This window comes from Bubalus bubalis, chromosome 16, assembly GCF_019923935.1.
Source record: "Bubalus bubalis isolate 160015118507 breed Murrah chromosome 16, NDDB_SH_1, whole genome shotgun sequence".
In the NCBI taxonomy this organism is placed as follows: Eukaryota; Metazoa; Chordata; class Mammalia; order Artiodactyla; family Bovidae; genus Bubalus; species Bubalus bubalis.
The window spans coordinates 7,302,160-7,325,301 of NC_059172.1; the positions used below are offsets into that span (position 1 = coordinate 7,302,160).

Below are 23,142 nucleotides of genomic sequence, written 5' to 3' on the forward strand. Positions count from 1 at the left end.
TTTGTGGCTGGTTTTTAAGTTCCTGTACAATTTTGCCTTTGGCCTTTCTTTCTGCTCTTTGTTGTTGTTGTTGATTTACTAATTTATATATTTATTTTTGGCTGTGCGGAGCCTTCCGATTTTCTACAGTTACGGTGAGCAGCAGATACGCTCTGACTGCAGTGTTTGGGCTTCTCTTGCTGTGGAGCACGGGCTCTTGGGCACGCGGGCTTCAGTAGTTGTGGCTCCCGGCTCTAGAGCACAGCCTCAGTAGCTGTGGCACACGGGCTTCGAATCGCCCCATGGCTTGTGGGATCTTCCCAGACCAGGGACCAAACCTGTGTCTCCTTCATTGGCAGGCAGATTCTCTAGCAATGAGCCACCAGGGAAGCCTTTGGCCTTTCTTTTCTCTCACTTGTGCTGATCCTTTAGAGAGTAAGTTGTGGACATCATGACTCAATGCATAAACACTTCAGATGCATTTCAAGGACATTTTTTATATAACCGCAAATTGAGAAAATAACTAATTTTGTGAACTAAATGTAGATGTAGTGCTCTTATCCGACGTGCTCTTATTCATGTTTAAATATTGCCAAACACGGCTAGTACATTTCTCCCATACTGTCCTCACCCCCTGATCTGGGATCACGTCTTGGATTTAATTGGCCTGTTGGTTTAGTCTCCTTTTATCCGGAGCATTCCATCAGCCCTACTTTGCCTTTGATGACACTGATATGTTTGAAGAGGACCGGCCAATCATTTTTGTAGAATGTTTCTGAATTTGGATTTATTTGATGACAATGTGATCTTTATCAGGTCAGCTAAAATTAAGGGATTACATGGCTGTTTTAAGATCATATTTTACAAGATAATCATTGTGGTTATCCTTTCGAACCACTAACATTTTTATACTATTTTCACTCAGGAATTTTTTTTAGATTTCTTATTGATTTTCATTGGAAAGAATAGATGGAAATAGTCCATAGGCCTGTTCTTCATATTCCTAATGCTTAAGTGTGTTTGTGTGTTCTTTGACGAATACAAGAAAGGCAGTGTAGACTATTCAACATCTCTCACTGCTTTCACAATGACAGCATCCGTTACATCCACCCGATTAAGACCAGTTTAGCTGGATTAATGTTCAGATCTTTCTGGAGCAAGGCTGTTTTTCTGACAAAAACATCTTACATATTCCAGGCACTCAAAAGTATTTGTTGGGATGAAAAAGAGTTTGATTGGGTTTGAAAACTGAAAGAGAATTTTTAAATCTGTTTAGTTTCTGGAGTCCCATGCTGTCTTAGAACAATGATGAGAGTATGATCTTGGGGGGTCTTCTGTGGCAATCCAGTGGTTAAGACTCTGAGCTTCCAACACGGGGGACGCATGTTCAGTCCCTGGTTGGGGAGCAAAGATCCGACATGCCATGCGACTCGGCCAGAAAAAAGAAAAAAGAGTTTATGACCTTGAACAGACACTCAGATCCTGGGTGGTGATAGGTGACCACAGAATTGAAACTAGTTCTCCAAGCTAGTGTTCTGTGCTACCTGGGTATGTAGTATCTAAACTTCAAAAGTAACATTTTAGATGTTTGCAGAACTTTTTTTTTTCTGCCTTTCTTCGGGATTATAAAAGTACATGTAGCATAACCTACTGTCTTAACCGTTTTACGTGTTTAGTAGTGCTAAGCACCTTCACATGACTGTGTAGCCAGTCTCCAGAATTCTTTTCACCTTGCCAAATGGAAACTATACTCCTTAAACACCAACTTCTCATTCCCTCCTTCCCCATCTCCTGGCAACCACCATTCCACTCTCTGTCAACAAATTTGGCTACCAGAATCCTCTAGCATTTGACTTTTCATGACTGGCGTGTTTAACTTAGCATGAACTTCAAGGTTCATCCGTGTTGTAGCATCCATCAGAATTTATGATACTCTATGGATGTATTGATAACTTTGATGGAACCTTGGATGTTTCCATCTTTTGTTTGTTATGAATAACACTGCAATGAACAGGGATGTACAAATAATTCTTTAAGACTGCTTTCAGTTGGTTTTTTGGGGGGGAGGGAGTGGTTTATACACCCAAAAGTAGAATTGGTGAATTATAAAGTAATTCTGATTTTTTGAAGAACTGTTTTCCTTAGTGGCTATACCAATTTATATTCCCTCCAGCACGATACAAGGGTTCCAGTTTTTCCACATTCTTAGCAACATGTGATTTTTTTGTTGTTTTAAGTTAAACTTGATTTTTTTTTTTTAATTTTTAACATTTGGTAAGTGTGACAGATTTTCTCTGTGTCTCTAAAGTCACATTTTTGAAATCCTTATATCTGTTATTGCCTTATAGCTGGCACAGTGATGTTTGAGTATGGAATGCGTCTTGGCAGAGAGGTTCGAACTATCCGGGGACTTGAGAAGCAAGGCAACTGTTATCTGGCTGCTATTAATTGCTTACGACTTATTCGCCCAGAATATGCGTGGATTGTTCAGCCAGCATCTGGTGCAGTGGTATGAAAACTTTGTATCCTGGAATTTGGGGATCATTTAACTTATTTTGTTTGGTCCTTTAAAAATACCTCATTTTGCTTCATTTCATTTAAAACTTCCACTAGGATATTTGTGAACTTAATCTGTTTTTGCAGTGATTCATTTGTTTTATGTTACTACCCCTTTGGTTTCCAAGTTCAGAATTACTGTAGGAATAAGTATTGTTTAGGTGCTAAGTCATGTCGGACTCTTTGTGATCCCATGGACTGCGGAATGCCAGGCTTCCCTGTCCTTTACTATCTCCCGGAGCTTGCTCAAACTCATGTCCATCGCATCGGTGATGTCATCCAATCATCTCATCCTCTGTCATCCCCTTCTCCTCCCACCGTCAATCTTTCCCAGCATCAGTGAGTCAGCTCTTTATATCAGGTGGCCAAAGTATTGGAGCTTCAACTTCAGCATCAGTCCTTCCATTGAATATTCAGGATTGATTTCCTTTAGGATTGACTGGTTTGATCTCCTTGCAGTCCAAGGGACTCTTGAGAGTCTTCTCCAGCCCCACAGTGTAAAATCATCAGTTCTCTGAATAAGTATTACAGAGTGGTTTTGGAATTAGACAACCTAACTTCAGGCAAATTACTGTATCTTTTATTGTCCAGTTAGCCTCTTGCATAAAATAGGAATGATGATGATAATAATATCTACCTTCTAGGATTATTTGGGTATTAAATGAGATAACCCATCTAAGATTGCATAGAATAGTGACAGTGCCTGGCCTGCAGAAAGTGCTCAGTAAGTGCTAGCTGTTTTTATTTCATTCATTTTTGTTAATTTAATGTATTGCTATTGTTTTAAAGGAGGTGAACCTTGAGTTTTTCTTATCATGCTGATGGGGTACTCCAGTTACTTGTATAGTTCCTGCATATACTGTTCTATTTTCCAGGGTTATGAGTGGAGAATGTAATTTTGTAAACCAAGGAAGGTCGGGTGGTTTATATGGACATCAAATCAGTGTCTTTGGACTCAGTAAAATTTTAGCTAAGTGAGCCGCGTTTCTTTGTCTAGTAGTCACAGTAACTTTGTGAGAAGAGCTGTGCTAGTTGAAATGGACGTAATTTACGCTGAGAGAATTTAAGCATGAAAGCCCTGGATCATAGTTAATGATATTAAAATAAAGTACTGATTTTTCATAGTTAAATCTCTCGTCTTTTCAGTATGATCGCCCTGGAGCATCCCCTAAGAGGAATCATGATGGAGAATGCACAGCTGCCCCAAGTGAGTTGGGGAACTCAGGCCGACTTTCGCTGAATGGCACGTGTTACACTAGTTGTGTTTATATTTACTTGTTTTTTTATAGTACTTATTATAGTATAAGTACTCATATTGTAGCATATTGTATATGTATGGTAGTTACTTTGTTAAAATATAATAAAGTTTCTTATCAGTATTCTGTCTGGTTGCCCTTTGAAAACTTTGTGTGCCTGTGTGTGAAATGAAAATCCTTAAAAAAGGGTGTGTGTATGTTTGTTGCTTGTTGTGTTCGAGTCAGCTTAAGCTGCATACTTTTTAAAATTGGATTCCTTTAGTGTCTCTATAGAAGCATGATTTCCCTTCTCTTTTTTCCTTTTTTTCATGACAGTGCCTCGAGGCAAGTAGTCTCTGAGTTTTCCAACCAGGGGTTGAACCCCCATCCCCTGCCGTAGGAGCTCAGAGTCTTGGACCATGATTTCCTTCCTTAAAGAGCCTGGGCTCTAGAGTTGGACACACTTGGTTTTAATTCTGCCTCTCACTTTGGGCATGTTCCTTACCGATAAAGATGACAGTATTTCACAGTTGTAAGAGTTAATTCCTTGCAAGCGCCTCCTTGAAGCTGTTATTAGAGTACTTTGACTTGACTCGGCTCTAGAGTGAAGCAGGGTCGTTTGTTTTATTGAGCCCTTTGTTTTCACCCCATCTTCTTAACATTAAACTGACAGTGACTTAGTGTGTAGTGGAAACTGACGGCTTGCGTTTGTCTGACAGGCACTTCCTTTGTGCTCTGGGAATTGACAGTGTTTTCCTTTGGCTTATAGCGAATAGACAGATTGAAATCCTGGAACTGGAAGATCTGGAGAAGGAGTGCTCCTTGGCCCGCATTCGCCTCACCCTGGTTCAGCATGACCCCTCGGCAGCCGCCGTTGCAGGTGGGCATTCAGCACCAACAGCACATTTTAGGACCGGGCAGCAGACGTGGTGTGCCACGTGGGTGTGGAGCGTGTCGTTGTTACTCTGGGCATTCACCAAGGACGTGGTCTTTGGGTTCAGTTCATTGGCATGTCCCAGTGGTTGCACTAAATAGCTGTTTTCCACTTCTGCAGGAAGTTCATCCGCAGAGGAGATGGTCACTCTCTTGGTTCAGGCTGGCCTTTTTGACACTGCCATATCACTGTGTCAGACTTTCAAGCTTCCCTTAACGCCAGTCTTTGAAGGACTTGCTTTCAAGTATGTATAAAATTGCTTTTCTGTAGTCTTAAATTTTCTAACATAGTCTAATCTTCTAGTCTTAAATTTCTAAAATATTCTTAATTTTCTATTTACTTCTTACTGTTGCTTAGTATAAAGCAGTGATCACACAAGCCAGCATCTTACAAGCCAACTTTAAATAAGTTTTTGTGTAGTCTGAATTTTTTTTTTTTTTGGTAGTTGACTGTGAGGTTTTTGTGTGGGGGCGGGGAATTAATCTTGGTTTATAGCGTCTTTTGAGAAATCAGATCTGGCATTGCCCAGCCCACATGCCCGCATGACAGTAGGTAACCTGTGTGCCCACTTAGACAAGACATGTGTTCTCTTCAGTCCTTTAGGGCATCTCTTGGCCCACACACTGTTTAAAAGTGCTTCTTACTGATGTTACGTCACACCTAAATATTGGTCAGGTTGTTTGTGAGTTAGAAATAAACTTTCAGAATTGTTCATCATCAGTTTTCTCTTGTAAGTAAATGATCTCTTATAAGTAAATGATCTCTTAACACTTCTTAATGGCCTTATGGGTCATCCAGTTACTTGACTGTGAGGAGAGAGAAAGCCAATATCCCAGCAGGGAATTCAGTAATAGATTGGAGCTAAAGTTGTCATCTTATCTCCAGGTTTAGTAGCAACATAATGTGCATTTCAGCAAATTGACTTACTGTGTGTGGAACCATTCTCCTTTCAGATGCATCAAATTGCAGTTTGGAGGAGAGGCAGCGCAAGCAGAAGCCTGGGCCTGGCTAGCAGCCAACCAGCTCTCGTCAGTCATCACCACTAAGGAGTCTAGGTACCGCCCCAGACTCCAGCCAGCCCTGCAAGGGCGTACCCTCCACATCTGGCCCCAGTGCACCCAATAAGTGGCTACCTGAATGTATTCCAGTGTCTTCAGATCCTTCTCTAACAAGCCTCAGTACACTTCCCTTCCCTGAGTTGCATATATAATTTGTATTCTGCAGCTTAGCACTTTAGAATTACAGCATTTTGCAGTGATGAAGTCCTTTGACATTATTTTTCAGCCCCTAAATTCACACCGGAATTACTATCAAGATACAGATTACAAAACATCACTCTAATCTTCTAAATCAGAACTTCTACATGATTCTAATGCTTGGTCAGGTTTGGAAACAGGAGTCTGAGCCAATTTCATTATTTTAGAAATCTGGAACAAATAAGTAAACTAAATTGTTGAGTTCATATGTGGTTGTTGGGAAATTCTAATGCCACCTCTAAGTCACATTGGCCCTAATAATGTTAGTTATCATTTAGCTGTATTGTCAATTCGTTATGTCTAAAGATTGTTTTCCTTGTAAATACATGTTTTGAATGGTACTGTAATTATCTATTAAGAATCTGGAACTCATAAGTCCTCTCTTTTCATCAAGTGCTACAGATGAAGCGTGGCGGCTATTATCAGCTTACCTGGAAAGGTACAAAGTCCAAAACAACTTATATCACCACTGTGTAATCAACAAGCTCTTATCTCATGGAGTTCCTCTGCCTAACTGGCTAATAAACAGTTACAAGGTAAGTGGCACCTTAGCTTGTAGAGAGTAGGAACCTGGTCTTTATCATCCTGAATAACTTTATGAGATGATTAAAAAGAAAAAGAGATAATTTATGGAAATATAAAAACAGTTTCTTCAGTCCCTATGAAGTACTGGGTGTGAGATTTAAAGTTCACTCGGTTGTTGATTAAGTTAATATGTGCTGGTGTGCCCAACGAACAATGAGTATTTTAGAACAAAGAGTTTATGTGGGACATTGCATTTACTATTCATTACTCAAGAAATCACAGGAGTGGCTGGAATAGTTTTCAAATACTACAACAGTGTTTCTTTCAGGTTTTGTCAAAATTGGGTTCTTGGGCCACCTGCATTAAATTATTTGGATGGTGGGCTTCTTTGAAATATCTGATTCTTGGGTTCCATCCAAGACTTCCAGAATCAAATTGCCTGGAGTTAAGATCCAGGATATGCATTTTTAACAAGGTCCTAATTTGATTTGATGTTTGCCTAAAGTTGAGGACTACTGTTTCTGAAATACATTGGGAAGAATAGGAAAAAAGAATACAAAGCTTAAAATCAAGAAAGTTAGTCTGTTTTCTTAAGTTAGAAAGTAGAGAAGGCAGCTAAGTTGTTAACGGTTAAGATTGTGATCAAATCAGAATATAGAAAGCATAGTTGGGATAATTAGGAGAACCTTCCTAACTGAAGCTATATTCATTTCTCTCTCACCCTGAGTTCAACACAAATATAATTCAAGCATTGAAAGTTGGTGAGTCTTCATGTATTTCTTAGAATTAATGTGACTATATTGTCACTGGTACTCAGCATTTCTGGGAAGCTTTGTTGACTTTTACTGCTGTCAAAACAAAGTAGGAAAGAATGAAAATGTGTCTTAGGTCAAAAAACAGGTGAGGAAGGCCACTTAACAGAAAGGGCCTCTCAAGGTGCCCGGAGGCAACTAGGCTCTTGAGAATCCAGCCCTCATCCCAAGATAAGCAAACCATGGTGTTGGTCTATTTATAAAGAAAAGGATCAATGCCGGGGAATCGGACACTCAACATTCTTTGGATAGTGCCTGGGTTAGATGGAAACAGGTAAATGTTTTTGACCACTGACTTTTTACAGAAAGTTGATGCAGCTGAGTTGCTCCGTCTGTACTTAAACTATGACCTTTTAGAAGAAGCTGTGGAGTTGGTTTCAGAATATGTGGACGCTGTACTGGGAAAAGGACATCAGTACTTTGGAATTGAGGTAGGCTTGTCTCCACATTTCCTTTAATTCTGTATTATCATACTTGCTTTTTCCAAAGGTTTTTCCAGATAACTTGAATTAAAATTTCAGACTGGAAACAGTATCATTTATTAACAATTTAGAGAAAAGTTGTGTTGAGTGTGTTTATCCTTAATTGGCCTTCAGTTCAGTTCAGTTCAATCGCTCAGTCATGTCCGACTCTTTGCAACCCCATAAATCGCAGCACGCCAGGCCTCCCTGTCCATCACCAACTCCCGGAGTTCACTCAGACTCACGTCCATCAAGTCAGTGATGCCATCCAGTCATCTCATCCTCTGTCATCCCCTTCTCCTCTTGCCCCCAATCCTTCCCAGCATCAGAGTCTTTTCCAATGAGTCAACTCTTCGCATGAGGTGGCCAAAGTACTGGAATTTCAGGGTTAGCATCAGTCCTTCCAAAGAAATCTCAGGGCTGATCTCCTTCAGAATGGACTGGGTGGATCTCCTTGCAGTCCAAGGGACTCTCAAGAGTCTTCTCCAACACCACAGTTCAAAAGCATCAATTCTTCGGCACTCAGCTTTCTTCACAGTCCAACTCTCACATCCATACATGACCACTGGAAAAACCATAGCCTTGACTAGACAGACCTTTGTTGGCACAGTAATGTCTCTTCTTTTGAATATGCTATCTAGGTTGGTCATAACTTTCTTCCAAGGAGTAAGAGTCTTTTAATTTCATGGCTGCAGTCACCATCTGCAGTGATTTTGGAGCCCAAAAACTAAAGTCTGACACTGTTTCCACTGTTTCCCCATCTATTTCCCATGAAGTGGTGGGACCGGATGCCATGATCTTAGTCTTCTGAATGTTGAGCTATAAGCCAACTTTTTCACTCTCCTCTTTCACTTTCATCAAGAGGCTTTTTAGTTCCTCTTTACTTTCTGCCATAAGGGTGGTGTCATCTGCATATCTGAGGTTATTGATATTTCTCCCGGCAATCTTGATTCCAGCTTGTGCTTCTTCCAGCCCAGCGTTTCTCATGATTTACTCTGCATAGAAGTTAAATAAGCAGGGTGACAATATACAGCCTTGACGTACTTCTTTTCCTATTTGGAACCAGTCTGTTGTTCCATGTCCAGTTCTAACTGTTGCTTCCTGACCTGCATACAGGTTTCTCAAGAGGCAGATCAGGTGGTCTGGTATTCCCATCTCTTGAAGAATTTTCCACAGTTTATTGTGATCCACACAGTCAGAGGCTTTGGCATAGTCAATAAAGCAGAAATAGATAATTGGCCTTAGGCCTGCTTTAAGATAAAAGATGACATGAATTTAAAACTACGCATTTGATTTAACTAAGAAAAGCACTAGTTCCCCAGTTGAAAAGAGTTGGGGGAGGAGGGGTCCAGTCATGTACCTATGTGCACACGTGTGTGTGTGCATGGATGCACTTGCATGCATACACACACAATCCCTTGTTGTGAAAAGAAAAAGTGTTTCATGTTATTGAATCCTATGGAAGTAACTGCCCAGAAGAAAGGGTCAACTTTTCAGATTTTCTTCAAATGATCCATATTTTTCCTTTCAGTTCCCACTGTCCGCCACGGCTCCAATGGTGTGGCTCCCATACTCCTCCATTGATCAGCTTCTCCAGGCTCTGGGAGAGAACACTGCCAACAGTCACAACATCGCGGTGAGTAAACCCTCTCCTGAGGCACCTTAGATTCCCTAAGTCCTTGCACTAGCAGTTGCAAAGCCTGCTCTTTTGGTTCTCAGGGATTAAGAGAGGGGCCGAAGCCATGCATTGCCCTTCACGTGCTGCCCAGTCCCTCTGTGAAAAACTGAAAGGGAAGTCGCTCAGTCGTGTCTGACTCTTTGCGACCCCATGGGCTGTAGCCTTCCAGGCTCCTCCATCCATGGGATTTTCCAGGCAAGAATACTGGAGTGGGTTGCCATTTCCTTCTCCAGGGGATCTTCCCAACCCAGGGATTGAACCTGGGTCTCCCAAATTGCAGGCAGACTCTCCACCGTCTGAGCCACCAGGGAATTCTACCCTTTTACGAAATGATTAGTTAAATCACGTGTAAGCTTTCTGGTCCTGGGACAAGAGCTAATGAAGCTTTTATTAAAAATACTGGTATGATTTGCATATTTAGAAATTCATTAAGAAAACAAGTTTGGAGTATTGTATATAATAGAAAAGTCCAGTTTTAGCAGTGGAGCCACAGAGCAGACTCCTGTACTGAACGGTGATTAAATGAAGCACAGTGGCTGACAGCTTTATCAGGGGACATCTGGTTGGTGACATCAAAGTGATAACTTTAGTCTTTTTCAGTCCTTGACCTATCTCTAACAATTCCCTTCTTTTCTCCTACAGCTGTCCCAGAAAATACTTGACAAATTAGAGGACTACCAAGAAAAAGTTGATAAGGCAACACGGGATTTGTTGTATCGTCGGAACTTGTGACCTGGACGGTTGCCCAGGCTTTGTGACCGATTGGTGCCTCTTTGGGCTTGAGACTTTACCCTACAGGAAACCTAGACTCCGGGCCGGCCTTTATACCTGTAAATGACGTGTACAACGTCCGGTCTGCATTCTGCATGAGAGAGAAGGGTGGATGAGTCACAGGACCTGTGCTTGCTGGTGGTGCTAACACACAGATTTCTGGGTTTCAACCTTGGTCTCAGACAGCTGCTTTTTTATATGATTCACAAGCGTTTTTAGAGTTTATATTTTTTTAAACTACCGAAGACATTCTTTATCTGCAAATTAAACCCCACCTTCACTTTCCAAAATAGCTGAGGGTTGTTGGTTTGTTGTAGCTGACCACCAAAAGCAGTCAGTGCAAATCCTTGCATTCTTCCCTATCGCTTTTTGTATTTCAATGGAATTATTTTGGTCCAGAATTGACATGTATTTTCTGTATTGCAGACAGAGGCTAATGATTTTGCGTACTCTTTTCATTATTTATTGTGGAATTTTTTTTTTATGACCTTCAATAAAGTAGTAAATAATTTTCCTAGATTAACCCTAACATGATGACCAGCTGTTAAGGAAGATATCTTGAATCTGATTCTGAGGCTAAAGTGGAATAAACTCTTAGCTAAGAAAAAATTGAAAATTTATCATCTATAAAAATAATATTTTCCAGGTAAATTCCATAAACTGCTATGATTTATGATAATCAAGCCGGACTTGATCATACAAGTAGTCTAATAATGTATTGGACCAAAATATAAACTCTCCTGGTCAGATTTAGAGGCATTCATGGCCACAAATTTGGGGAAACATGAAAAAATAAAGTCTTGAATTTTATTCTGTATATTAAAATTTATCTTTTAAGGAAACTATCTGTATAGTACTTGCTTGTATGCCCTTTGACCTTCCTTGAGTTTTTCATAAGCATTTAATTTTTATACTGTCAAAATCCTATTTACATTATATGTTTTAAATAACACTGAGTTTCCCGGTGGTACTGCTGTTGTGGACGCTGCGGTGTATGGTTCTTCTTTCGCTTCGTCTCGACCATGATTAATGGGAAGTGCTGGATGCAGTTACAGGCAGCACGCGGCCTCGCCCTCCCAGCTCCATAAGCATGTGACTTCCACTTATAGCACAGAATATATCTTGACCTGTATATACATATATAACCAAGAGAAAGCTTTCTCACTTACATTTTCATGAGTGACTAATGGATGATAACCTGCAGTCTGAAAACTATCAAACCCTGTTGTAGCCATTTCTGGAGGAGAAGTAGCTCAAGACTGGCCCTGTTCCAGAAAGCTCCTCATTTGCATAGAAGAGCAAAGCAGTGGTTTCCATGGTAGCAGTTCATGAGACACTGACCAGCTCTTCTGTCCGTTTTCTTCCACCTTCCTCACTTTGATTTCCAACCGGAGCAGAGAGAAGGTGCGCACATTCTTTCACTTCACTTTTCACCTCGCTTTGAGTCTGCAGTTTTGTTTTCTGGACCATGTGATGTATTAATAGCATCATCTTTCCTTGTTTCTTCCAACTCGGACAATTTTCTGATTATAAATTGCTTTTAAAAGGACTCCCTTCTCTTTTAGTACTTAACTACCATTAAATACCAGGGGTAAAGAACCCACCTTTCAATGCAGGAGACATAAGAGACATGGGTTCAATGCCTCAGTCAGGAAGAGCCCCTGGAGAAGGGAATGGCAACCCTCTCCAGTATTCTTGCCTGGAGAATCCCATGGGCAGAGGAGCCTGGTGGGCTACAGTCCATAGGGTCGCAAGGAGTCAGACATGGCTGAAGCCACTTAGCATAGCATGCACCATTAAACATGTGACTCAAGGAAAACTTCATAGTTCTTAAAAAAATATAACAAAATATGACAAACAAGGTTGCACTTTTCCAGCCTGTGACAATAAAAGCAAGCATCATTTCTATTAATAACAGAATATATATATAGCACACAGTTTCATACCAACCATTCTTTTTGTGATCTAACAAAGCTCATTTGTTCTACAAAGCTCTCCATCAGTGAACACATTCTAGGTAACAACCTAATTTACTTCAACCTGATTAATACTTCTTTTTTTCTGCTAGAACACAGTATATATTATAGAAAGTTCTAAAGTTTCTTTTACTTTTTAGAGCTCTTTGTACCTGAAAACAAAGATAGTCTTGTATTACTTTTAATATAATCAGTAGCTCATCGTTAACCCTAAGCCACAAGAATATACCTGTATCTGCTTAGAATGCCATCAGCAAAAGATCAGTTTATTGCTTACATGACCTATGCCAGTTTCTATAGACTAAAAGGTGTTTCTTCCAGTAAATGAGGCTTAGTGATTTAAATGAACTTCCATGGAACACATAAGGTCAAATAATGTGATATAACAAAAAATGTATTTCTTGTTTGTCCCCATTCCTGGCAAATAGCTTATAAATCCTTGTGGAACCCTGAGTGAAAGAAATCCTTGTTATGCTAATAAGGTGACTGTGAATGGGGGCCCTGACATAGCTTTAAGATGGGGATAGTCCCTGGGGAGATCCATCCTGTGAAGGTGAATATAGGCTTAAAACTTCGGGCCAGCCCAACCTCCCGCCTTTCAGCCCAACAGCCAGCCTTTCCGCATCGGTGGTGATGGAGCACATTATTTTCTGAAGCTGTCACAGTGAATCCCCAGTCACTTACTGACCCATGGATTCTGTAAGGTAGCCTCGCATCTTCTCCTCCCACTGCCCCCACTCTGGCCAGTCCCCCTCGCTTTGTCTCTTCATGTGAATGTTCTTTGGCTACCTTAGTGGAAACACAGACCAGTTTGCTCCTCATCCTCTGAATCCAAGTGAAAGTATGATTATTTACTTTTTGGTGTATGCAGCTAAAATGCCCAGTTCAGATATGTGAAACATCAGCACATGCTAGTGACTTTTGAGAGGAGTCATGTTTGAATGCCAGTTGATGGGGGTACGGTGAAAATCAGACATGCAGATACAACTCAGGTTTCCAGGGGAACCAGGCAGGGAGAAAAACAAGACTTATATATATGAGTTGAATTGCACAATTTAGTTTTGCCATGGAGACAATTTCCATAAAGTAGGAAAAGTAGAAAGTTAAGGTTATTATAGGTATCATTCAGGAGAGGAAAGTGTATTTTTTGGAAGCAGAAAAATATTTAAAACTCTTCCTCACTTTTGATGTTTAGCAGATGCTCCAGTGTAATCACAGGCTTTGGAGTTTGGGGAAGAGGTATGGGAAATGGCCCAGGTGACCCCTTCTCCTTCATCCTTCCCTCCCTTCTCCCTTCCAGCAAAATAGACACTTAAAGCCAGCGTCAGAGTAGTTCAATGCATCTCAATAGTGTGCGCTATTTCTGAGGTTGCCCTGCAATAGAGATGAAAGCCAAACACTTTTCATGGGCTTTTGAAAGATGATGCTTGTTTGATGATGTTCAGTAGCCTAAACGAGATCAGCCCTGGGTGTTCTTCGGAAGGAATGATGCTAAAGCTGAAACTCCAGTACTTTGGCCACCTCATGCGAAGAGTTGACTCATTGGAAAAGACTGATGCTGGGAGGGATTGGGGGCAGGAGGAAAAGGGGTCGACAGAGGATGAGATGGCTGGATGGCATCACCAACTTGATGGACGTGAGTTTAAGTGAACTCTGGGAGTTGGTGATGGACAGGGAGGCCTGGCGTGCTGTAATTCATGGGGTCGCAAAGAGTCGGACACAACTGAGCGACTGAACTGAACTGAGTAGCCCTAAAAACTGTTTCTCGTTTCCTTCAACAAAGTCTAGTTTTTCCTTCAATGATTTTGCACAAAAAATAAAATTTTCTTGAAAATGTTTTGACCAAGATAAAATTAAAGGGATCTCTCTAGTTTTGTTTCTACTGCCACACACGAGGTTCCATCAAAGCTAGGCACAAAGAGTAGCTTGGGTGGTTTCTAAACTTCCTACATAGCCCCTCCTTCTCTGATTCTAGCCAGCTCTGCATTCATTTTGCTTTCTCTTATCCCCACTAGCTTCCTGCTTATTTAGAACTTGAAAAGACTTCTGTCTTTCATATACTCTAAAGCAAGCATATAATAGGTACCATTCATTGAAGGCCTGCTGAGTGCCGTGTGTGTCCAGTTTTAGGACATTTGCAAACATCTCATTTAATCTTGCCAGCATCCTTTGAGATAGGCACGATCCCATGTTTATAAACACAGTGAGGGTCAGCAGAGTAAAGCATCTTGCCCTGGCTTCTGCTGCCAATGCACAGTATAGATAGGACTTGAATGCAGGTTTCCTGACTCTGCTCCTGGATGTTGACTACCTGCGTCCTGTCCCGAGCAACGCAGGTCTCTGAGCCCCTCAGGCTTGCTAATATTTCCAAGTGGCCTCATCCAGAATGGTGGGGTTAACTCTGGTGACATCCACCTCAGTATGAGAGTGTTCCTTTCCCTTTTTCCCTTTTGCTTAAGCAAAGGAAGCTGCTAGAGGAGAGTCAGCCCTTGATCATCCGTAACTGCTCAGTTCAGTTCAGTTCAGTCGCTCAGTCCTGTCCAACTCTTTGCAACTCCATGGACTGCAGCACGCCAGGCCTCCCCGTCCATCATCAACTCCCCGGAGCTTACTCAAACTCATGTCCATTGAGTCGGTGATGCCATCCAACCATCTCATCCTCTGTTGTCCCCTTCTCCCCCAACCTTCAATCTTTCCCAGCATCAGGGTCTTTTCCAATGAGTCAGCTCTTTGCATTAGGTGGCCAAAGTACTGGAGTTTCAGCTTCTGCATCAGTCCTTCCAATGTATATTCAGAACTGATTTCCTTTAGGATGGACTGGTTGGATCTCCTTGCAGTCCAAGGAACTCTCAAGAGTCTTCTCCAACACCACAGTTCAAAAGCATCAATTCTTTGGCGCTCAGCTTTCTTGTTAGTCCAACTCTCACATCCATACATGACCACTGGAAATAGTAGTCATAGCTTTGACTAGACAGACCTTTGTTGGCAAAGTACTGTCCCTGCCTTTTAATATACTGTCTAGGTTGGTCATAGCTTTTCTTCTAAGGAGCAAGCGTCTTCTAATTTCATGGCTGCAGTCACCATCTGCAGTGATTTTGGAGCCCAAAAATTAAGTCTCTCACTGTTTCCATTGTTTCCCCATCTATTTGCCATGAAGTGATGGGACCAGATGCCATGATCTTAGTTTTCTGAATGTTGAGTTTTAAGCCAACTGTTTCACTCTCCTCTTTCACCTTCATCAAGAGACTCTTTAGTTCTTCGCTTAACTGCTCACTTGTAAGTAAAATGAGGGCTTCCCTGGTGGCTCAGCTGGTAAAGAATCTGCCTCCAGTGTGGGTTACCTGCATTGGAAGATCCTCTAAAGAAGGGAACAGCTACCCACTCCAGTATTCTGGCTTGGAGAATTCCATGGACTGTAGTCCATGGGGTCACAAAGAGTTGGACACAACTGAGTGACGTTCACGTTCAAACCTCCTGGGAAGACTGGACCAGGGGGCTGGAGATTAAGTTGAGCCACAGTGGCCAGTAAGCCAATCAACCACGCCAAGTGAAAACCGGACAGCAAGACTGAATAGGACGTCCTGGACTGAGAAGACGATGAGCTCGGAGGGAGAAGTGCTGACCTCACAGAGCGGCAGTGTGGGAACTCTGTGCTCCCTCCCAGACCTCACCTTGCGTCCTTTGTAGTAAAACTGAAATCATAAGTAGAGTGCTTTCCTGAGTTCCATGAATGTTTCTGGAGAATTATAAAATTTGAGAGGGTTGTGGAAACCTCATTATGTAGCCAACCAGAAGTGTGGGTGGCATGGGGGTCTCCCTTGAAGCTGACCTCTAATGTAAAGGCAGCTCTGGGGACACCAAGGCTTCCCTGGTGGCTCAGACGGTAAAGAATCTGCCTGTGATGCAAGAGACCGGGGTTTGATCCCTGGGTCGGGAAGATCCTCTAGAGGAGGGCAGGGCAACCCACTCCAGTATTCTTCCCTGGAGAATCCCATGGACAGAGGAACCTGGCGGGCTACAGTCCATGGGGTTGCAAACAGTTGGACACGACTGAGTGACTGACATTGCTTTCTGGGAGACTGAGCCCTTAAGCCTGTGGTGTCTGATTGCAACTCCTAGGGGTAATCCTCAAAACTGAATGCTCAAGACATGCCCAGTTGGAATTGATTGTTGACCCAAAACAAATATTCTGCCCCATTATTTCTCCAGCAAAGATGAGTTTATTCTGAAGCATCAGAGAATTGGCAATTCAGGATCTTGCAACTTTGGCAAGCCATGTGCAAGTTCCCTCAGGGCAAGGGAAGTCGCTGCTTTTTTTGGGGGGGTAGGGCTGTGCTGGGTCTTAGTTGCAACACAGAGGATCTTAAGTTGTGCCACGTAGGATCTAGTTCCCTGACGAGGGATGGAACCCACGCCCACTACATTGGGAGAGCAGAGTCTTAACCACTGGACCACCAGGAAGACTCCGTAGCTGCTTTTCTAAAGAAGTTGGGAGAACTATAGTAAAGAGCACAGGGCTTTTCATTGGCTGAGCCCTTACCAGGAAAGAAGAGGAATCTTCTTCCTATTGGGATATCATCACAGGGTGTGAAAGATTCCTGTCCTGGTCTCTACTTAATTGATATTTCTATTTATAAAATTTTTTATATAAAACACTTAGATGAATAAACACACACAACCCTAAAACTATTTTATGCTTCTGAAACTGGGCTGGCTGAAGCACAACCTGGATTCAAGATTGCTGGGAGAAATATCAATAACCTCAGATATGCAGATACCACCACCCTTATGGCAGAAAGTGAAGAACTAAAGAACCTGTTGATGAAAATGAAAGATGAGAGTAAAACAGTTGGCTTAAAACTCAACATTCAGAAAACGAAGATCATGGCATCTGGTCCCATCACTTCATGGGAAATAGATGGGGAATCAGTGGAAACAGTGTCAGACTTTATTTTTTGGGCTCCAAAATCACTGCAGATGGTGACTGCAGCCATGAAATTAGAAGACACTTGCTCCTTAGAAGAAAAGCTATGACTAACCTAGACGGCATATTAAAAAGCAGAAACATTATTTTGCCAACAAAGATCCATCTAGTCAAAGCTATGGTTTTTCCAGTAGTCAAGTATGGATGTGAGAGTTGGACTAACAAGAAAGCTGAGCGCCAAAGTATTGATGTTTTTGAACTGTGGTATTGGAGAAGACTCTTGAGAGTCCTTTGGACTGCAGGGAGATCCAACCAGTCCATCCTAAAGGAAATCAGTCCTGGGTGTTCAGTGGAAGGACTGATATTGAAGCTGAAACTCCAATACTTTGGCCACCTGATGCGAAGAGCTGACTCACTGGAAAAGACCCTGATGCTGGGAAAGATTGAAGGTGGGAGGAGAAGGGGACGACAGAGGATGAGATGGTTGAATGGCATCACCAATTCAATGGACATGAGTTTGAGTAAGCTCCGGGAGCTGGTGATGAACAGGGAAGCCTGGTGGGCTACAGGCCATGGGGTCACAAAGAGTCAGATACGACTGAGCGACTGAACTGAATTGAAATGAAATGAAGCTGGGACTTCTATGGACAGTCCCTCTCTGCAGCATACCTCCTGTTGAAGTTCCAAAAGCTAGAGTTTTAATATGGATTGGGAAGGTCAGCTTTTGAAATTAAATCAGGGGGTTCCCTGGTGGCAGAGAGGAAAGAATCTACCAATGCAGGGGCCATGGGTTTGATCCCTGTTCCAGGAAGATCCCACAGGCCACAGAGCACTTAAGCCTGTGCACAACTATCAAGCCACAGCTACTGAAGCCTGTATGCCCGAGAGCCCGTGTTCTGCAGCAAGAGAAGCCACTGTAACAAAAACTCCACGATGAAGAGTAGCCCCTGCTCACAGCAACAAGAGAGAGCCCACATGCAGCAGGGAAGGCCCAGTGCAGACCAAATTTTTTAAAATTATTAATAAAAAAGAAATAACATCAGATACAGAGTAAGGCATCGCCCACCAATTGTGATTCTAACTAAATATATTTTTAAATGGGTATTTTACTTGACAAATGTAACTCCTCATAATTTGATTTTACTGAAATAATATCATCACCACAACCAAAACATCCTCAGTAATTCCTGAGGTGGTTAGGCCCTTGGAGATCAGGCCCGATTTTTCTTTAAAAGGAGTAACTCTATGTTTATTCACTCTGTGTGGAGACATAGTCAAACCTTCCCGTAAAAAACCTTCCCGTAAAAAGCCAGATAATAGGATTTGTTGTCTACACAGGTCTCTTTTTACATAGTCTTGTTTGTTTAACCCTTTAAAAAGTAAACCTGATTTAACCATGGTTTGCCCATCCCTAGTTCAGATCCTGATACCTTCATGAGTGCCTGCGTACTAAGTCGCTTCAGTCGCGTCCCACTCCTTGCAACCCTATCGGCTCTAGCCCGCCAGGCTCCTCTGTCCATGGGATTCTCCAGGCAAGAATACTGGAGTGGGTTGTCTTCTTCCTGACCAAAGCCTTGAATCCAAATCTCTCATTGGCAGGTGGGTTGTTTATGCCACCCAGGGAAACCGCCTCCCCACTTCCGAATACCTCCTCTGAGGCCCAAAACAACAAAATATGTCTCTAAAATCAGTGGTTCTCAACCCTGGCTAAGCATTAAAATTATCTAAAGAGCTTTTAAAAAGAAAACTGATATGAGCCTTGCATTTCCACCACTGATTCAGATTCTTATGTTGCTTTAATGTTCTCTGGATCAGGGATCCCCAACCTCCAGGTCACAGACCTGTCTGGGTCTGTGGACTGTGAGGAACCGGGCCGTACAGCCAGAGGTGAGTGGCCAGTGAGTTAAAGAAGCTTCATCTGTATTTTCAGCCACGGCTTCCTATGGTTATTACCACCTGAGCTCTGCTTCCTGTCAGATCAGTGGCAGCATTCAGATTCAGTATGCAAAACATACTGCATTTGAATCATCCTAAACCATCCCCATCACCCTCTTCCTTGAAAAAATTGCTGCTGTTCCAGATGGTTCTATGGACAGACAGGATTGAGAACCCTAGTTACAAACAGTAACAGCCACCTCCAGAATTGGGAATTTCCCCCAAGGAAAACAGCCTTTCACATTTCTACACATTGTGGTTTAGTTCATAACCCCATCTTGGTTCTAGCTAGTTTTGTAATAGGGCCCGGACTTTTGTATAAACAAAATGCTCATTAACGGTAGCAATAGCTACCATAGGGCCTCCCTGTTGGTCCAGTGGTGGAGAGTTTGCCTGCCAACACAGGGGACAAGGATTCAATCCTTTGTGTGGGAGGATCCCACGTGCCAAGGGGCAACCGGGCCTGCCTGTCCACAACTACTGAAGCTCACATGCCCTAGAGCCCGTTCTCCACAAGAAGTCATTGCGATGAGAAGCCCATGCACTGCAACCAGAGAGTAACCCCCAACTCGTCACAACTAAAGAAAGCCCGCATGCAGCATGGAAGACCCAGGGCAGCCAAAATAATTAATAATATTAATAATAATAGCTACTATATAATAATTGCTTATTTTGTTCCTGGCCTAATGCAAAGAGCTTAAAATTATGATTAACAACCCTATGGGTACTGTTACTAACACATTTTAACAGTTGCAAAAACAAGTTTCAGTTCAGTTCAGTTCAGTCACTCAGTCATGTCCGACTCTTTGCAACCCCATGAATCACAGCATGCCAGGCCTCCCTGTTCATCACCAACTCCCAGAGTTCACCCAGACTTACATCCATCGAGTCAGTGATGCCATCCAGCCATCTCATCCTCTGTCATCCCCTTCTCCTCCTGCCCCCAATCCCTCCCAGCATCAGAGTCTTTTCCAATGAGTCAACTCTTCACATGAGGTGGCCAAAGTACTGGAGTTTCAGCTTTAGCATCAGTCCTTCCAAAGAAATCCCAGGGCTGATCTCCTTCAGAAAGGACTGGTTGGATCTCCCTGCAGTCCAAAGGACTCTCAAGAGTCTTCTCCAACACCACAGTTCAAAAGCATCAATTCTTTGGCACTCAGCTTTCTTCACAGTCCAACTCTCACATCCATACATGACCACTGGAAAAACCATAGCATTGACTAGATGGACCTTTGTTGACAAAGTAATGTCTCTGCTTTTGAATAGGCTGTCTAGGTTGGTCATAACTTTTCTTCCAAGGAGTAAGCGTCTTTTAATTTCATGGGTGCAATCACCATCTGCAGTGATTTTGGAGCCCAAAAAATAAAGTCTGACTCTGTTTCCACTGATTCCCCATCTATTTCCCATGAAGTGATGGGACCAGATGCCATGATCTTCGTTTTCTGAATGTTGAGCTTTAAGCCAACTTTTTCACTCTCCACTTTCACTTTCATCAAGAGGCTTTTGAGTTCCTCTTCACTTTCTGCCATAAGGGTGGTGGTATCTGCATATCTGAGGTTATTGATATTTCTCCTGGCAATCTTGATTCCAGCTTGTGCTTCTTCCAGTCCAGCGTTTCTCATGATGTACTCTGCATATAAGTTAAATAAGCAGGGTGACAATATACAGCCTTGACGAACTCCTTTTCCTATTTGGAACCAGTCTGTTGTTCCATGTCCAGTTCTAACTGTTGCTTCCTGACCTGCATACAAATTTCTCAAGAGGCAGGTCAGGTGGTCTGGTATTCCCATCTCTTGAAGAATTTTCCACAGTTTATTGTGATCCACACAGTCAAAGGCTTTGGCATAGTCAGTAAAGCAGAAATAGATGTTTTTCTGGAACTCTCTTGCTTTTTCCAGGATCCAGCGGATGTTGGCAATTTGATCTCTGGTTCCTCTGCCTTTTCTAAAACCAGCTTGAACATCAGGAAGTTCACGGTTCACATATTGCTGAAGCCTGGCTTGGAGAATTTTGAGCATTACTTTACTAGCGTGTGAGATGAGTGCAATTGTGTGGTAGTTTGAGCATTCTTTGGCATTGCCTTTCTTAGGGATTGGAATGAAAACTGACCTTTTCCAGTCCTGTGGCCACTGCTGAGTTTTCCAAATGTGCTGGCATATTGAATGCAGCACTTTCACAGCATCATCTTTCAGGATTTGAAATAGCTCAACTGGAATTCCATCACCTCCACTAGCTTTGTTCGTAGTGATGTTTTCTAAGGCCACTTGACTTCATATTCCAGGATGTCTGGCTCTAGGTTAGTGATCACACCATCGTGATTATCTGGGTCGTGAAGATCTTTTTTATACAGTTCTTCTGTGTATTCTTGCCATCTCTTCTTAATATCTTCTGCTTCTGTTAGGTCCATACCATTTCTGTTCTTTATCGAGCCCATCTTTGAATGAAATGTTCCTTTGGTATCTCTAATTTTCTTGAAGAGATCTCTAGTCTTTCCCATTCTGTTGTTTTCCTCTATTTCTTTCCATTGATCGCTGAAAAAGGCTTTCTTATCTCTTCTTGCTATTCCTTGGAACTCTGCATTCAGATGCTTATATCTTTCCTTTTCTCCTTTGCTTTTCGCTTCTCTTCTTTTCACAGCTATTTGTAAAGCCTCCCCAAACAGCCATTTTGCTTTTTTGCATTTCTTTTCCATGGGGATGGTCTTGATCCCTGTCTCCTGTACAATGTCACGAACCTCCGTCCATAGTTCATCAGGCACTCTATCTATCAGATCTAAGCCCTTAAATCTATTTCTCACTTCTACTGTATAATCATAAGGGATTTGATTTAGGTCATACCTGAATGGTTGTCCCTACCTTCTTCAATTTAAGTCTGAATTTGGCAATAAGGAGTTCATGATCTGAGCCACAGTCAGCTCCTGGTCTTGTTTTTGCTGACTGTGTAGAGCTTCTTCATCTTTGGCTGCAAAGAATATAATTAATCTGATTTTGGTGTTGACCATCTGGTGATGTCCATGTATAGAGTCTTCTCTTGTGTTGTTGGAAGAGGGTGTTTGTTATGACCAGTGCATTTTCTCGGCAAAACTCTATTGGTCTTTGCCCTGCTTCATTCTGTATTCCAAGGCCAAATTTGCCTGTTACTCCAGGTGTTTCTTGACTTCCTGCTTTTGCATTCCAGTCCCCTATAATGAAAAGGACATCTTTTTTGGGTGTTAGTTCTAAAAAAAAGTCTAGCAATTATATCTGGAAGGTACTATATCCAAATGTTTGACTTCAAAACTCCTTATGTACAACTACCATATTTCAATGTTTCTCTTAAGAAATAAATGAGAAAAAAAGAAACAAATCAGAAAATTGGTGACAGGGACTTCCCTGGCAGTCCAGCAGGTAAAGTTCCATACTCCCTATTCAGGGGACACAGGTTCGACCCCTGGTCAGGGAACTAAAATTTCACATACGACAACTAAGCCCTCACTTCACAATGAAGAGCCTTTCAGGCGCAAGGAACATCCAGTGCAGCCAAAATAATAATAAACTTTGATGACAGCTTCAAAACAGCATATACACTTGCTTCTAGTTGTTAATTTTTCAGAAGTTTTGGAAGTCTAACCTCAAGACACTCTAATCCAGTTATTCCTCCCATAGTCAAAGGAAAAACAAACAAACATTGCTACTTATATTGTTTGCATATATTAATGTGCTATATTCATTCAAAAACTCTGAGTGCTTATGTTCCAGAAAGTACATTTCAACCCAGGGAACAAAACAGACAAGTCACTGCTTTCATGGCTTTTGTACTCAACAACCAATCCAAGGGTTCATCTATAAATGAGGAATATGATCTAAAAATTAGAAATAACCATATAGATATCTATCTTATACAGTTATTGTGAAAATCAAACGTAATTCTACACATAAACTGCTTAAATGGTATGTCACACATAGTTATGTGTTCAACATGACAAATTATTAGTGTATGCTCAAGCAAGAATTGAGTGGGCCTTAGGGACACGAAAACATATACCATTGGAATTCTTCAGTCGTGTTGGACTCTTTGTGACCCCATGGACTGCAGCACACCAGGCTTCCATGACCAATTCC

The 23,142-nt window shown here is 42.0% G+C and overlaps 1 protein-coding gene across 2 annotated transcripts in view; it reads left to right on the forward strand.

Moving 5' to 3' along the window:
- Positions 1–11,159, forward strand: part of NUP160 (nucleoporin 160) — a 44,324-nt gene extending 33,165 nt beyond the window's left edge. The window contains exons 28-36 of one of the 2 annotated variants that reach the window (XM_044929114.1): positions 2,328–2,488; positions 3,682–3,778; positions 4,540–4,650; positions 4,825–4,948; positions 5,658–5,759; positions 6,355–6,496; positions 7,603–7,728; positions 9,290–9,394; positions 10,079–11,159. In XM_044929114.1, coding sequence (XP_044785049.1) covers positions 2,328–2,488; positions 3,682–3,778; positions 4,540–4,650; positions 4,825–4,948; positions 5,658–5,759; positions 6,355–6,496; positions 7,603–7,728; positions 9,290–9,394; positions 10,079–10,168 — 1,058 coding nt within the window. In that variant the 3' untranslated portion in view covers positions 10,169–11,159. The remainder of the gene's footprint in view (positions 1–2,327; positions 2,489–3,681; positions 3,779–4,539; positions 4,651–4,824; positions 4,949–5,657; positions 5,760–6,354; positions 6,497–7,602; positions 7,729–9,289; positions 9,395–10,078) is intronic. The other variant, XM_006057401.3, reaches the window with a different exon arrangement.
- Positions 11,160–23,142: the final 11,983 nt, after the last annotated feature.